The following is a 16,991-nucleotide window of genomic DNA, read 5'->3' on the forward strand; positions in this document are numbered from 1 at the left end:
TCCATCCATTTTATTTTTATTGATCTGCTCTGGGAACCTTTTCAGCTGAAGAGAGGGGTAAAACTGCTTTAAATAAATAAAACTTCTTTGGAAATTGTACCATGAACCACAGCATGATGTGATGTGATTACCTTTCACATGCACAAATGTCCACAGGTGTTCTGTTTAGAACTCTAGATCAACCAGCAACACTGATCCTCCTTATATAATCACCACCAGCTGAAACCCTGGGAGGTCAGCTGCACTACACAAAACTACTCCAGTGCTGAAATGATCCATGGAGTATTCATTATACAGAAGTCACACTAAGGCTTCCTACCATGTGAATCTGCCAACCAAACCAAGAACTTCATTACAGGCCTTGCCCCAAGGGCCCCTACTAATAGTAACTGGGGACAGAACTTTCTGTGTAGTGGAACCCTGTTTGTGGAATATCTATTTATTTGGCACCATCTCCCCTATCATTCTGATGACAAGTTAAAACAATTTTATTTGCCTGGGCTTTCATAGGATAAGCGTGATGATGATTCTGCTGTTATTGCGGTTTTGCTGGCATTGTTCTTAGCTTATGGTTTTCTGAATTTTATTGTGGGAGCAGGGCCATTCCATCAGCTCTGCTGAAAGACGAGCTTCACTGGGCTCCTCCATCAAGATGCAGCACAGGGAGAAATGGGACTGCAAGGCTACTCCATCAGCTTTGCAGTGAAATCAGCTCTGTTGGGCTCTTCCTCTCCCTTAAATTGTAGTTTATAAGTAACTTTAAGAACTGGGGCCCCAGTTTATTTCCCCCCAACCCTCTTCCTTCACCATCCCTTTTTTCCTTTTGTTTTGTGCTTTTCAGAGTGCAAGCCTGCAGATAGCGACTATCTTGTTTGTTAATGATGTCATTCAAGCCACTCTGGGAACCTTTTCAGATGAAGGGTAGGGCAAAATCCTTTAAATAAATCGTTATTTACTGTCTGTTTGTGAGCTGCTTTGAGAATCACTGAATGGAGATGCTTTTTTTTTTTTTTTTTAAAGCATACCTGCAGACATTTGGACATTAATATGGAAAATAATGTGCAAATTGAAATCATTTGGTTGTAACTGTTCTTTCATATCCCTTCACAGTTTAATATGGCATGGGCTACTTTGACTGAGAGGTGATTAACTGAGGATGTCGACCTCTTCAGATCCCCACGGTTCTATGGCCAAAAGACATTCTCTCTCTCTCTATATATATATATATATATATGTAAAGATCCGTGAATGGAACATTTTGGGATGTATAGCTTCTTCTGTATTGTGGACAGTGGAGAGTAGCTGCAGTGATGGAGTAGCTGCACTTGCTAAAATTCTCCTTGAAGGCACAGCCAGCGATGGTCCCACATGCAATCTGGTAGTCCCATGGAACTTTCCACCCATGACTGAATTTTGAATTGCAAATGGTTTGAGGAATTACTTCTACAACACTCAGCCCAAGCAACAGTTGGCAATTTTCTAAACAGTATGAAACCATCCACATGTTCTAACAGAGCACTAGGACTGCACACCAGGAGACACCTGCTTCGAATCCAAATGTAGCCATGCATGAGCCTTGGGGAAGTGTTTCAGCCTCAGTCCATTTATTAGCTGGGAGTAATAAAGGTTGCTTTAACTTGAAAGAACACCACCAAGGCACAAATGGGACTGGGGCTTCTGTATCAAAACCATAAAATCAGTAGAGGATGATATGCGAACAGCTGCACTCAGGGATACAAAATGCTGTCCTAGTCCATATGTATGGAACATACTGTGAAGTAATGCCTGGGATTCCACATGTGTGGCCTTATTGCTGAAAGCAAACTCCAGTTTTACCATTAGACAGAGCGAGACAGCCCAGCTCAGGCAGCAGGTTTTATGGTTCTATAAGGGTAGCAAATTGTCTGTTACTTAGTTTATTAATATATTTTACTACTATAATGGGTGCCATTTGGATTTTCTGACATAAGCATCAAGGTATCTTGGTCTGTTTCTGCTTGGAAGAGGTATTTTGCTATAGCAGAACCCCTTGTGGAAGTCTGTTTCCACGTGCCAAGAGGGTAAACTGGCTCAGATTTGGTTTGGATTTCCGTCTATATGGAACAAAATGTTCAAGCTAAACCAAATTCCGATGTCCAACAATGACTTGATTACTATCATAAAGATTATTCTCAAATCATTTTCAAAACATCCTGACTTTATAAAGGTTGTTGCACATGTTTACACAATCAAGCCAATGGCAGAACAAGATTACAGAACTGAAAGTGAAATATATGTAAATTTGCTGCACTGGATCTTAAGTGGTTTCTCTGCAAGAATGAAAATATTAAGACACATTTTGGCAGAACCAACAAAAGGCCAACTGACAAACCCTAGTAAAAAAAAACCCCTCCCCACTCTTCAACCCAGCAAGGACCCCCTTCACAGCCATTTCTCAATATCACAACCTCGAGAAAAGCCCTATGGCAACACAGAGGGCTGCTACCCACTCACGAAAGGATTGCACCATCCAAATTGACTTGAAAAGGAAAAGAACACAGGCACTGTTCTTCTACATACTCTCCCTCCCACCAGGTCCTGACTATGCATCCCTACGAAGTCACACATCATGAATTCTAGCTTCCTACAAAAAAATCCCTTCTTTCTTCCTCACCAAAGAAAAAGACCCAGGCATTGTGGCAACTCACACTTGTTAATGAAAGCAGGTATTCTGGCAATAATTATCCTGCAGAAACACACACACACACACACACACACACACCGAACTTCAGGTATATGACACCTTAACCCTAAGCAGGTTTGTTCAGAAGTAATGTTTGCTCAATGGGACTTATTTCCAGGTAGGTAAGCTTGGGATTGCAGCTTTAATGATACTCCTTTGCTAATGAGAAAAAAAAAAGTCCAGTATTCAGACTCCATGCCATACAATCATTAGCATGGATAAGTATCCCCTAGGAATAACAGAATATTTGATGCTCCTGAGGCAACGAATAATTGTTAAATGATCAAGTATATGTCCCTACACGAGTCCTCCTTACTAAAAAAACCGAAAAAAGCCAAGCATCCTGACAGTACAAATTATCCTTAAAAAAAAACACCAGGCGTCCTGAAAAGAAACCCAGGCGTCCTGACTGCATTCCTTCCCCTCCCTTTCCTCCTGAGAAGGAACCCAGGTATCCAGTCTGCAACATCCTTTTTCTTTTTATTGCATTCTATCCCTTCCTCAAAAGAACCCAGGTGTCCTAGCTCTCCTTCCCTTTATCTCCTGAAAAAGAACCTAGGCTGCATATCCTATCCGTCCCTTAAAAAGACCCAGGCGTCCTGAGCCCCCCCGCCCCACCCCCGGAACCCAGGCGTCCTAAGTACACACGCATCTTCCTCACCATCCTCCGTTTGACTGACTCAGAGGAGGCCACCTAGCTTGGCCCCCCTCCCGCCATTTTAAGCCCCAGCCTCCGCTACTCACTGAGGAACAGCCACTGTTCGGGAAGCTCCCTCCGTGTACGTGCGTGTCTTTTGCTCTCTCGCGCGCGCGCTCCTTGCTACTCTTGGGCTGAGGAGAGGCCGGTGGCGGAGACAACCGAGCGTGAATCCGACGGCGTCTCGAACTCCTCCCCGGCGCCGCCTCCAGAGCCTGCCCTGCTCCCATAGGCCTGGTGGGGACGGCCGTGCTAGGGAAAGGCTGGGAGGGAAGCAGAGAAAAGAAGGAGTCGGGCGATGGAGCTTCTCGTCTGGGGCCTCAGAAAACCGGTGAGGCCCGGTGCATTTCGCGTCCCGGGTCTTGCAAGGCCTAGGCTGGAGCGGAGTCCTCGCGCCGGCCAATCCTTGACAATTGAGAAAGACTAGTAAAAACGTCCCTTGCTTGCGGATGCCAAACAGGAGAAGTGTGTTTGGATCATAAGTACATTTAGTCGGAAGTAAGTTCCATCGAGTTCCAGTGGGATTTACTTCCAGGTAAGGGAAGTATGCATATAGGATTGCAGCCTTAGAAGAAGGTGAAAACCAAGAGCCTAAAATTGGCTCAAGTCTCAAACTTAACGTACATTCTGCTCCCCCTACACACACAGCTCTCCCCCCCACCCCACTTTTTAAAAAAGCTGATGGATAGGCTATACAGCTTGTCTGAAAGCCTCAAGCACTGTTACTGATCAAGAAAACCCATTAATCACATATTAAAATGCGGCATTGTTAGATGCAGCTTCACTGCTGCTCATTACAATCCCTGATCTGGCCAATGCCTGTCAGGGTGGCATTCCAGAGAATGTATATCCCAAAGTATATATGCAATCGCATAGAAATAGCAATCTCGAGTGCTGCAATCTTATGTAGCCAAAACAGCACCATCCGTGAACAAGAGGGAGGTGTCAACAGACTTTGGGGAGCCCTAAGGTTTGAAGTAAAAATTAGGGCTATGCACCGCCTCAGTGCCAGATCTGAATCCCAAAGCAAATCAGGGTGCCTCTGGGGTGTTTCAGTGCGATCCAAAGCAAATCAGACCAGCACTGAAGTGCTCTAAAGTGAAGTGCCTTGGTCCACCTCAGAGATTCAGAGCTCTTCTGATAGCTTCTAAAGCCCAGGCAGCCTCTCTCCAAAATATATTAACTTGAGGAAGATCAGGGAGGGGGAGAGGAGACAGAGGCACCAAAAGTATCAATTTGAGACTGAACGACTAAACAACAACAACACCTGGAGGGGCAGAAGACCGGGGGGGGGGGGGAGAGAGGGAGCTTTGGCGAATGGCAACTCTAGTAGCCAAATTAGGGCTGAATATAACCCAGCACCCCTTCATAGATCACTGCCTTGTTGTGGCAAAGGGGCTTGCGTAACTTAGTGAAGCCATAAGCTATGCTGTGCAGGGCCACCCAAGATGGACAGGTCATGGTAGAGAGTTCTGACAAAATGTGGTCCACTGGAGAAGGAAATGGCAACCCACTCCAGTATTCTTGCCAATAAAACCCCATGGAACGTATCACAAGGCTAAAAGATATGACGCTGGAAGATGAGCCCCTCAGGCCGGAAGGTGTCCAATATACTACTGGGGAAGAGCAGAGGGAATTTCCAAGTAGCCAGAAAGAGTGATGCGGCTGGGCCAAAGCCAAAAGGACACTCAGCTGCGGATGTGTCTGGTGGTGAAAAGAAAGTCCAATGCTGTAAAGAACAATATTGTTTAGGGACCTGGAATGTAAGATCAATGAATCAAGGTAAGCTGGAGGTGGTCAAACATGAGATGGCAAGATTGAACATCAACTTCTTGGGAATCAGCGAACTAAAATGGACAAACATGGGCAAATTTAATTCAGGTGACCATTATATCTACTACGGTGGGCAAGAATCCTTTAGAAGAAATGGAGTAGCACTCATAATCAACAAAAGGGTGAGAAAAGCAGTACTGGGGTACAATCTTAAAAACGACAGAATGATCTCAGTACGAATTTAAGGCAAACCATTCAACATCACAGTAATTCAAGTCTACGCTCCAACCACTGAGGCCGAGGAAGCTGAGGTTGATCGGTTCTATGAAGACCTACAACACCTTCTAGAACTAACACCAAAAAAAATGTCCTCTTCATCATAGGGGATTGGAGTGCTAAAGTAGGAAGTCAAGAAATCACCGGGATAACAGGCAAGCATGGCCTTGGTGTACAAAATGAAGCAGGACAAAAGCTAATAGAGTTTTGCCAAGAGAACACGCTGATCATAGCAAACACTCTTTTCCAACAGCACAAGAGGCGACTCTACACATGGACATCACCAGATGGTCAATATCGAAATCAGATTGATTATGTCCTTTGCAGCCAAAGATGGAGATGCTCTATACAGTCAGTAAAAACAAGACCTGCAGCTGACCGGCTCAGATCATGAGCTGCTTATTGCAAAATTTTGGCTTAAATTGAAGAACATACGGAAAACCACTAAACCATTCAGGTATGACCTAAATCATATCCCTTATTAATATACAGTGGAGGTGAGGAATAGATTTCAGGGATTAGACCTGATAGACAGAGTGCCTGAGAAACTATGGACGGAGGTCCGTAACATTGTTCAGGAGGCAGCAACGAAATCCATCCCAAAGAAAAAGAAATGCAAGAAAGCCAAGTGGCTGTCTGATGAGGCTTTACAAGTAGCTGAAGAAAGAAGAGAAGCGAAAAGCAAGGGAGAAAGGGGAAGATATATCCAACTGAATGCAGAGTTCCAGAGAAGAGGAAGGAGAGACAAGAAGGCCTTCTTAAATGAACAATGCAAAGAAATCGAGGAAAACAATAGAAAGGGAAAGACTAGAGATCTCTTCAAGAAAATTGGAGATCTCAAGGGAACGTTTTGTGCAAAGACGGGCATGATAGAGGACAAAGAAGGCAGGGACCTAACAGAAGCAGATGAGATTAAGAAGAGGTGGAAAGAATACACAGAAGAACTATACAGGAAAGATCTGAATGTCCCTGATAGCTATGATAGTGCGGTCATGGAACTTGAGCCGGACATCCTCATGACTGAAGTCAAGTGGGCCTTAGGAAGCATTACTAATAACAAAGCTAGCGGAGATGACAGTATTTCAGCTGAGCTATTTAAGATCCTAAAAGATGAGGCTGTTAAAGGCTGCACTCAATATGCCAACGAATTTGGAACACTCAGCAATGGCCACAAGACTGGAAAAGGTCAGTTTACATTCCAGTTCCAAAGAAGAGCAATGCCAAAGAGTGTTCAAACTACTGTACAGTTGCGCTCATTTCACATGCCAGCAAGGTTATGCTCCAAATCCTACAAGCTAGGCTTCAGCAGTATGTGAACCAAGAACTACTGGAAGTACAAGCTGGGTTTTGAAGAGGCAGAAGAACTAGAGATCAAATCGCCAACATTCGCTGGATCTTGGAGAAAGCAAGAAAATTCCAGAAAAACGTCTATTTCTGCTTCATTGACTACGCTAAAGCCTTTGATTGTGTGGATCACAACAAACTGTGGCAAATAAATTCTTAAAGAGATGGGAGTACCAGACCACCCTACCTGTCTCCTGAGAAACCTGTAGGAGGGTCAAGAAGCAACAGTAAGAACCAGGCATGGAACAACTTATTGGTTCAAAATTGGGAAAGGAGTATGACAAGCTGTATATTGTTGCCCTGCTTCTTTAATTTATATGCAGAGTACATCATGAGAAACGCCGGGTTGGATGAATCACAGGTCGGAATTAAGACTGCCGGGAGAATTAACAACCTCAGGTACGCAGATGATACCACCCTAATGGCAGAAAGTGAAGAGGATCTCAAGAGCCTCTTGTTGAGGGTGAAAGTGGAGAGTGCAAAAGCTGGTTAGAAACTCAACATTACAAAAACTAAGATCATGGCATCTGGCCCCATCACTTCCTGGCATATAGAAGGGGAAGAAATGGAAGCAGTGACAGATTTTATTTTCTTGGGCTCCAAGATCACCACAGACGGTGACTGTAGCCATGAAATTAAAAGACGCTTGCTCCGTGGGAGGAAAGATATGGCAAACCTAGACAGCATAGTAAGAAGCAGAAACATCACCTTGCTGACAAAGGTTCGTATAATCAAAGCTATGGTTTTTCCAGTAGCAACGTATGGCTGTGAGAGCTGGACTATAAGGAAGGCTGAGCGCCGAAGAATGGATGCTTTCAAACTGTGGTGCTGGAGAAGACTCTTACGAGTCCCCTGGACTGCAAGGAGGTCAAATCAGTCCATCCTAAAGGAAATCAACCCTGAGTGCTCATTGGAAGGACAGATACTGAAACTGAAGCTCAAATATTTTGGCCACCTAATGAGAAGAGAAAACTCCCTGGAAAAGACCCTGATGCTGGGAAAAATTGAAGGCAAAAGGAGAAGGGGACGGCAGAGGATGAGATGGCTAGATAGCATCACCGATGCAATGAATATGGACTTGAGCACACTCCAGGAGAGAGCGGATGACAGGAAGGCCTGGCGTGCTATGGTCCATGGGGTCACAAAGAGTCGGACACGACTGAACAACAACAATAACCCAGCAGTCTCAAATCAGTGAGGGGGGCGGGGGGAGATACTGGATATATTGGAGGAAAAAAGCCTCTGTTCATTGTGAGAGAGAGCTCTGAAGTTATTTGGCTAGATCTGTGGGGGGGGGGGGAATGCTGGGGAGTTGTAGGCCTTTTCTCTGTGTAAACATGCATAGGATTGTGCCCTAAGTTGATCAGACCTTAGAAATGCAGCAAATATTTACCACAGAGCAGTTGCACAAATCAACAATCTCTTAAATCCAAGATGGCAAACTGGCAGTCCACAGACTGGATGCCAACTTTATCTGGCCCCAGATTACCAAATTTAGTAGTACTAGGGGAGAGGGGTTATTTGCACTTCAAAGAAACCTACAGCAGAGATTAGGGGTAGTGACGTCCCCCTAAACACCACTTAGAGTGTAATCCTATGGCTGCTAGTCAGTGGCTAGATGGCCATAGGATAGGTCTCTTCCTGGGAACTGACCTCGGAGCTCCACTGAGGAGCCCCAGTGACAAAGCATCTCAGCCCCAGTGACAAAGCATCAGCAAACAAGCAAGTTGAGCAACAGGGTGAGGAAGCCAGGGCAGTGAACTCTCCCCTCCTTACTCTGTACTCACAGTAAGTAACTGTAAATAACTATAATTTCCCCACCTTCTTGTAGTAAACAACTAAGTTTTCCAGGGAACCCCCCCCCCAAAAAAAAAACAATTATGAAGATAGAAAGCTAGCAGCAGGGAGGGGGCTATCCAGTGTATTGCACCGAGTGCCACATGTATGACTACCTACCTGCTGGACAGAAGTCATGGTGTGTGCTCAGTGTGATGAATTCCTGGCTCTCAGGGAACAAGTGCATTCCCATGAGGCCAAAGTTGCTGACCTGGAGAAGTTAAGAGAGGTAGAGAGGTTGGTGGATGAAACCTTCAGGGACCCATTAGCTGTGCCCCACTCCCAGGGTGACAGCTCCTCTGCTGTCCTGGAGAATGCAGGTCTCAGGGAAGGAGAGCATCATTCTGAGGAATGATCCCTTAGGAGGGCCCCATCCCTCAGAAGATGAACAAATAACCTCTCGCGCCGAGGATGTGCCAGGCCTGTACAAGAGGAATAGACTCCACTTGAACCAAAATGGAATCAGACTGCTGGCGCTAAACATAAAAAGGGTGGCAGAGCAGCTTTTAAACTAAACCCTGGGGGAAAGCCGACAGGAGCTGGGAAGCATCTGGTTCGGATTAAATCATCCCTAAGGGATGAAGATGAAAACATTTTTGATTGCCCAAATGTAGAAGGAGGACTGAAGGAGGACAAGGAGATTTCAGAGAAGCTGAATGAATTATTTTCATCTGTCTTCACTGCAGAAGATATAGGACAGATACCTGTGCCTGAACTGTTGTTTTCAGGAAGGGAGCCTGAGGAACTGAGGCAAATAGTGGTGACAAAAGATGATGTTCTCAACCTTATTGATAAATTGAAAGCAAATAAATCATCGGGCCCACATGGTATCCATCCTAGAGTTCTCAAAGAACTCAAATATGAAATTGCTGATCTTGTAGCCCTCCACTCCTAACAGTTGCAGGTTCACAGTGAAGGTCTGAAGGTGAATTATAATTGTGTGCAATGAACACAAGAATGTTGGGAGTGGAGGGGGCGGAGCCAGCTTGTGTGGGTGGGGGATGTTGGGGTCGGGCCCAGGACATGTGCCCCCAGCAACCTACATGCTTGTGCCCTCATGCGTTCAGGGCATTGCGTCTTGGGGAACTAACATGACAGTCACCCGCCTGCCACTAGGTCAAGTGGAGGGCTAGCACTGACATACTTTGGACCATACATACTGTGCTGTCACCTGTTCAGGCTGAATGCCTAAATAAGGTTATGGTTGCTCAGGAGATACACACATATCTCTATATATGTTATGCTATAGAGTATTGTCCCAGCTAATTCCCACATTTCAGTTCTCCGTATATGCTGCAGGGTGGAAAATATGCCTATGTTGCTGTACTGTGGTGGTGGGCTTTTACATTCTAGAACTGAAACAACTACCAAAGAATACCCAAGCAAATTATCAGAGATCAAAATTTCTTGAAAAAATGAAAACTGATATTCTCATTTTTTTCTCTACTCCCAGTCATAGATATTGCTGATGATAGGGATGTTAAGGGAGGAAAGGATGCAAAAGTACTGAGTTTACCAAGTTGTTACTTAACATGATTGCCTAAAATCTTATCCATAAGACTTAAGCTGGACATATCAAAGCTGACATTTGAAAATGCATAACATTCAAAATTTCAGGTTCTGAGATGTTGCCGAAGTTCCAAATGATGTGCACTTTTGTTTCAGTCTATACATTTCTCTGCTGCTCAAACAGAAAACATTAAGGCTGTATGCCAGAATGTAGCTCTATATTTCAGCAGGATGTATTTTCATGACTGAGAAGCAACCCCAGCTCATTTAGACTCCAGTTACCCATTTTTACCCCTCTTAGCCCAGTGGGGATTGCTCAGTTACCTCCATGGATGGGGCACCCTCCCCGCCCCAGAACTGTGTAGTTCAAGACCATTTCAGTGCCTCTAATCCCCTGATTTGGCCAGGGCCTGGATGGGAAGCGCCCTGGAAACCCCATGTTCACCATCTTAACCTCCTGGGAGAAAAGACAGGGCATAAATAAATGAAAATGAATGAACAGAGTTGTTCAAAAATATTTTGTTGTGTTGTACTCCACCTCCCAGCAGCTCCAGCCAGCATGGTTAACAGCCAGTGATGGTGGGAGTTGTAGCCACAGGCCCCCCACCCTTAGCCTACAATATGTAAAACATGCATGAGGGATCACTAACCATTGAGTAGTTCTGTTGTCTTCAACCAGCTAATGACTTGTGGCCTTAATTCTGAGGCTGCAGTCCTATGCACCTGGGAATAAGTCTCATTGAGCTTAACGGGGCTTACCACTGAGTAGGCATGTACTAGATTGCACAAGGCCCCAATCCTTAAACATACCCACCTGCACGTTTTATCCAGCTCTTCCTCTTCCCCACCCATTTAGCCTTACAACAACCTTGCATGGTAGGGTGGGTTGAAAGATAATGACTGGTCCAAGATTATCCAGTAAGCTTCATGGGTGGAGGGTGAAGCTGGGTCTCCCTGTCCCTAGTATGAAATACTAACTGCTACATCGCACCAGTTCCACACTGATTTTTGAGTTCTAGATTTGTACTTCTGTGTGAATGTCATCCCAGTGCCAGGCTTACTGGATGCAACAGACAATTGGCTCCACCACATGAGCCATCGTTTTACTTCTGGCTTCACCCTGAACTACTATTTTGAACCTGGCCTGGTTGGTGGACCACAGGTTCTAGTAAAAACAGCAGCATAGATCCTGCAAGCCTGAGGTCTGCCCATGCCTGTTTTAGGCTGCTAGGAATGTTGTCATTTGCAAATAGACAACTGGGGACATCTGTGATTTCTGTTAATGTGTGGGTTATATTTAGCTATTCCTAACTTCTGAAAGGTCATTGAAATTTCTTCTTTGAGTATTATTTGTTTTCATAAATAGGCAGATTGCAATTGACTATTAGCTGTGCTAATGAGCCTACCTAGAACAATCTAATCATCAGCTATTTCTGTGCATCCTTTAAATTAGAGACTAAAAACGTTATTTTCAGCTGCCTTCTTCTGCTTTTCAAGTCATACTTCTAATTTCAGAAGATCAAAATGAAGTCACTGCTTCTTTCAATTGGATAACATGCAAATGGACACATTTCCAAGAATGACCCCAAAACTCAGATTGACCAGCTCAGTTATTTTAACTCATGGAATACTCATTGGGTCTCTTCAGTGTCTTTTACAGTAGAAGGCCTAGGCATTTAGCTTTAGTTCATGCTTTTCATCCATGTTTAAAAATGCAATAACTACCTTTCCGTTGTTTCCTGACGCTGTTGGTTTTCACCTTTTAGAGTTTCAGTTTACATTTAGTATAACAGTTTTGCTTGTAACATGATTTTTAATTTGTTAATGCTGTACTGCTCAGAACATTTTGGCATTTGAATATAGCTGGTACCAGTCCTGACATAGTCCCTGATGGAACTCTTCTAAGTTGATGCTCCTGCTAGAACTGGGGTGCATAAAGTATGGGCCACCCCAAGTCCTGTCTGGCAGCCAGAAAAAAGAAAATGCTGTAGGAACAGGCTTGAGGGTTTCTGCCATAAAAGTGTCATACCTAGAACATTCCTGGAACATCCTAGTAAGCAGTGATCAAAGGCTCCTGCCCACTTCCTTGGATACTCTAGGAATGGGGCTTCCATGGTATACAGCTTGTTTCTAGAGCATTTTTCCTTGTCCCTGAGGGTTTTTTTTTTTTAATGAAAATGTTCCATAACAGAGTGTGGGATGTCAGGATCCTTCAACAAGATAGTGGATTAGAAGAGAGAGAAGGGCTAGGAGCCAGGACTCCTGGGTGGTTTGAGAACTGAGGTTTTTTATTTTTTTTTCATTTCTATACCACCCAATAGCCGAAGCTCTCTGGGCGGTTCACAGAAACACTCTAGCAGGAGTGTTGGCTTTATCTGATCAAAATAGGTGCCAGATGTCTGAAACACTCATGGGCAGGAGTTGGATTTGGGTGTGTGGTGTGTGAATTGTATGCTCTATGTGAATGTGTTGTGCATGCATGTGCAGTCCCTGCCACCGCAGCAGATATGCGATGTGGCCTTCAGCACCAAAAAGGTGCTAGAAGGGAGACAGTTTTCACCAATTCCTTCTGAATTGTAAGAGGCCGCGAACCACTCGGAAAAGCTCCGCCGGACGACACTGAGAAGATGCAATGCTGGTGGAAAAGAACTGCCTCTTTGCCACCCTCACCGCCACAGAGTAGTCTCGATAGTGGGCTCTTACCTGTGTTCGGTCAGACTCAGCACAAGTTTTCCTCCACCTGCGTTCTAGCTGTCTCCCCTCTTGCTTCATTGCCCTCAGCTCAGGTGTATACCAAGGAGCTGGCCGGGCTCTGCTCAGAGGGAGAGGGCGCTTGGGTGCGATCATGTCAACCGCCCGAGTCATCTCTGCATTCCACAGAGCGACCTGGGCTTCGACAGGAGCACCAGCCATACCAGCAGGAAAATCCCCCAGAGCCCTCTGGAATCCATCGGAATCCATTAATCTCCGGGGGCGGACCATTTTAATAGGTCCCCCACCCTTGCAGAGGGGAAAGGCCTGCTCCAGAGGGCAGGAAGAGCATCTGGAACAGCATGGGTGGTGACACTGGGATCTGCAGGGGGCAAAGGGAAATCTGCAAAAAAACACAAAACCCTCCCTCCTTTCCCCCAGTTGTTCCCAGGATCTCAGTCTCTTCCACAAATAGAAGGAACCCTCCATTTGCAGAAGAGGAACTCTGAATCCTACCCAATGTGTACCCCTGGGTTTCTTGTACAAGTTACCCATTAAGCACCAAGACCAAGATGAAGTGTAATACTCTCACCCTGCTGAAAAGAAGTCAGTGACCCTTTATGCACATTTCTGGAAACAGGCGCATTGGAGTTTATAACTTTTTGCTTCTTTAATCTCTGCTGTTGTCCCTGAATTAAATTTGGCTGTGGAGAAAATGCTTTTTGCTTGAGCAGTTCAATAGCAATCGCTGTACAAGAACCTGGGAGTGGGACTGTTGAGCCAGTGCCCAACACATGTGCAAATAGACATACAAAACCCCCACAGCTGAATGCATTCTTCTGAACGATATGCTAGAGGTGTATAAATGATCCACTCTGGCAAATTCATTGGTGACACTGACTGCATCTCTGCAAAAGTTTGCAGCATGCCAGTGTGATTGGTGAGAAAGCCTTGTTTGGAATGGAGGTGCAGAATACTTAAAAGAAAACCACCATCAATATTCTCTGAGAATTGTGTACATTGGTAGGGATGAGCCAGGCATCTTTCTACATACGCTGTGAGTTTATGCCAAAGTTATGAATCCATGTTGCATACCCATGCAATTCCTTGTACTGCATGATAAATGGGCTGAATACATTTGCATCAACATTTGTGTTTGCACTGATCTCCAGGAAAGTTCTAGTCATTAGGAAGCCCTCAATGACAGTGTCAACTAACCAGTTTTTATTCAAGAAACTTCATGTCTTCTGCATTGATGTGGACTCCTTGTATAGCTGTATTTCTAAGGCATAGATAGCAGCTTTTGGTTTCTCATGGAATATGCTGGAATTTTTCCATTTATTTTCCTTGAAGTTTTTGAGGGGTAGTTGAAAAATGTGGGGGGCTTCTGGTTTAAAATCAAAGCCAAATGAAAATAATTAACCTTCCTTGCCAACAGCTTTATTTTCATTTCCCTCTTTTCCCTGCTATGAGGCATCAACTCTAGTATACCTATGCCTTAATAGAAGGGAACCTGATGCAGCTAATATGGATAGGTTGACCTATTGTCTTTCTTCCAAGTTTCTTTTCAATATGCTCATCCTGAATTTGTTTTAAGAATACATCACCTTTGATGTAGACTTTTTCCGACACACATCTGTGCTACCATTATGTGAGAGCATGCCCTGAAACTGTGGCAAAAACATGTTTCTCCTGGGAATAATTTTACTTCATATTCCTTCTCATGTAATCTTGTTAAGGAAACAATTTATCACATAATTCCATGTGGTCCAATGTGGCCTAGGAATTTTGTTGGTTTGAATAACTGGGAATCTGGTGTTCTGGACTGTTTCTCTGGAATACCCAACTGAATGCAGATTTCCAGAGAATAGCATGGAGAGACTAGAAGGCCTTCTTAAATGAACAATGCAAAGAAATTGAAGAAAACAATAGAATGGGAAAGACTAGAGATCTCTTCAAGAAAATTGGAGATCTCAAGGGAACGTTTTGTGCAAAGACGGGCATGATAAAGGACAAAGAAGGCAGGGACCTAACAGAAGCAGATGAGATTAAGAAGAGGGGGCAAGAATACACAGAAGAACTACACAGGAAAGATCTTAATGTCCCTGATAGCCATGATAGTGCGGTCATGGAACTTAAGCCAGACATCCTAGAGAGTGAAGTCAAGTGGGCCTTAGGAAGCATTACTAACAACAAAGCTAGCAGAGATGACAGTATTCCAGCTGAGCTATTTAAGATCCTAAAAGATGAGGCTGTTAAAGTGCTGCACTCAATATGCCAACAAATTTGGAACACTCAGCAATGGCCACAAGACTGGAAAAGGTCAGTTTACATTCCAGTTCCAAAGAAGGGCAATGCCAAAGAGTGTTCAAACTACTGTACAATTGCACTCATTTCACATGCCAGCAAGGTTATGCTCAAAATCCTACAAGCTAGGCTTCAGCAGTATGTGAACCAAGAACTACTGGAAGTACAAGCTGGGTTTCGAAGAGGCAGAGGAACTAGAGATCAAATCGCCAACATTCGCTGGATCATGGAGAAAGCAAGAGAATGCCAGAAAAACGTCTATTTCTGCTTCATTGACTATGCTAAAGCCTTTGATTGTGTGGATCACAACAAACTGTGGCAAATTCTTAAAGTGATGGGAGTACCAGACCACCTTACCTGTCTCCTGAGAAACCTGTACAAGGGTCAAGAAGCAACAGTAAGAACTGGACATGGAACAACCGAGTGGTTCAAAATTGGGAAAGGAGTACGACAAGGCTGTATATTTTCACCCTGCTTATTTAACTTATATGCAGAGTACATCATGAGAAACGCTGGATTGGATGAATCACAGGTCAGAATTAAGATTGCCGGGAGAATTATCAACAACCTCAGATATGCAGACGATACAGCCCTAATGGCAGAAAGTGAAGAGGATCTCAAGAGCCTCTTGTTGAGGGTGAAAGTGGAGAGTGCAAAAGCTGGTTTGGAACTCAACATTAAAAAAACAAGGATCATGGCATCTGGCCCCATCACTTCCTGGCATATAGAAGGGGAAGAAATGGAAGCAGTGACAGATGTTATTTTCTTGGGCTCCAAGATCACCGCAGACGGTGACTGTAGCCATGAATTTAAAAGACGCTTGCTCCTTGAGAGGAAAGCTATGGCAAACCTAGAGAGCATAGTGAGAAGCAGAGACATCACCTTCCCGGCAAAGTTTCGTATAATCAAAGCTATGGTTTTCCCAGTAGCAATGTATGGCTGTGAGAGCTGGACTATAAGGAAGGCTGAGTGCTGAAGAATTGATGCTTTCGAACTGTGGTGCTGGAGAAGACTCTTATGAGTCCCCTGGACTGCAAGGAGGTCAAATCAGTCAATCCTAAAGGAAATCAACCCTGAGTGCTCATTGGAAGGACAGATACTGAAGCTCAAATATTTTGGCCACCTAATGCGAAGAGAAAACTCTCTGGAAAAGACCCTGATGCTGGGAAAGACTGAAGGCAAAAGGAGAAGGGGATGGCAGAGGATGAGATGGCTAGATAGCATCACCAATGCACTGAATATGGACTTGAGCACACACCGGGAGAGAGCGCAGGACAGGAAGGCCTGGCACGCTATGGTCCATGGGGTCACGAAGAGTCGGACACGACTGAACAACAACAACAAAACAATGATAGAAAATGGATTCTATGGAAATGGTAAGACTTAGACCATCATTCCCTTTGGGCGCAATCCTATGGCCGTTAGTCAGTGGCTAGATAGTCATAGGATAGATCGGTTCCTGGAGAACCAACCCCTCCCCCCTGCCATCTCGTACCACCATGGATCGGCCCTGCGCTCGTAAGAGCAGCGCAGAGCTGTCAAAACGGGGCGTTCCCAGGGGCAGGGAGGTCAGAAATGCCAGTATGACACATCCTGTGTCATCCAGCTGCCTCTTCCTGCGTTCGGAGATCCTGTGGCTAGACAGCTGAAATTGGCTGTCTAGCTGCGAAAGCTATGCAGGTGGAGCAAGGAGGAGATCCGCTCCTCTCCACTCCTTCCACCCAGCACTGGATAGGCAGTCGCCCCTGGGTTCAGAGGCGACCGTTGATCCAGATAGGATTGCTCCCTCCGAGTTCTTTATGACTGGTTATTGGGTTGGCCAGTTTGGATGCTGGT

At 44.8% G+C, this 16,991-nt stretch overlaps 1 protein-coding gene across 4 annotated transcripts in view; it reads right to left on the reverse strand.

Annotated features, from left to right (window-relative positions):
• The window catches only part of KCTD6 (potassium channel tetramerization domain containing 6), a 54,645-nt gene extending 45,816 nt beyond the window's left edge, over nucleotides 1-8,829 (reverse strand). For 3 of the 4 annotated variants that reach the window (XR_014788581.1, XM_084840529.1, XM_084840527.1), the window contains exon 1: nucleotides 3,467-3,526. Coding sequence is in view for 1 of the 4 variants with exons in the window: in XM_084840530.1 (XP_084696656.1) it covers nucleotides 3,467-3,682; nucleotides 8,769-8,786 (234 nt within the window). In the remaining 3 variants the exon portion in view is untranslated. Of the gene's footprint in view, nucleotides 1-3,466; nucleotides 3,683-8,768 lie in introns of those variants that run through there. The other variant, XM_084840530.1, reaches the window with a different exon arrangement.
• Nucleotides 8,830-16,991: the final 8,162 nt, after the last annotated feature.

This window comes from Heloderma suspectum, chromosome 2 (genome assembly GCF_057233095.1).
Source record: "Heloderma suspectum isolate Gila_16-S chromosome 2, 16-S_ref, whole genome shotgun sequence".
Lineage (NCBI taxonomy): Eukaryota > Metazoa > Chordata > Lepidosauria > Squamata > Helodermatidae > Heloderma > Heloderma suspectum.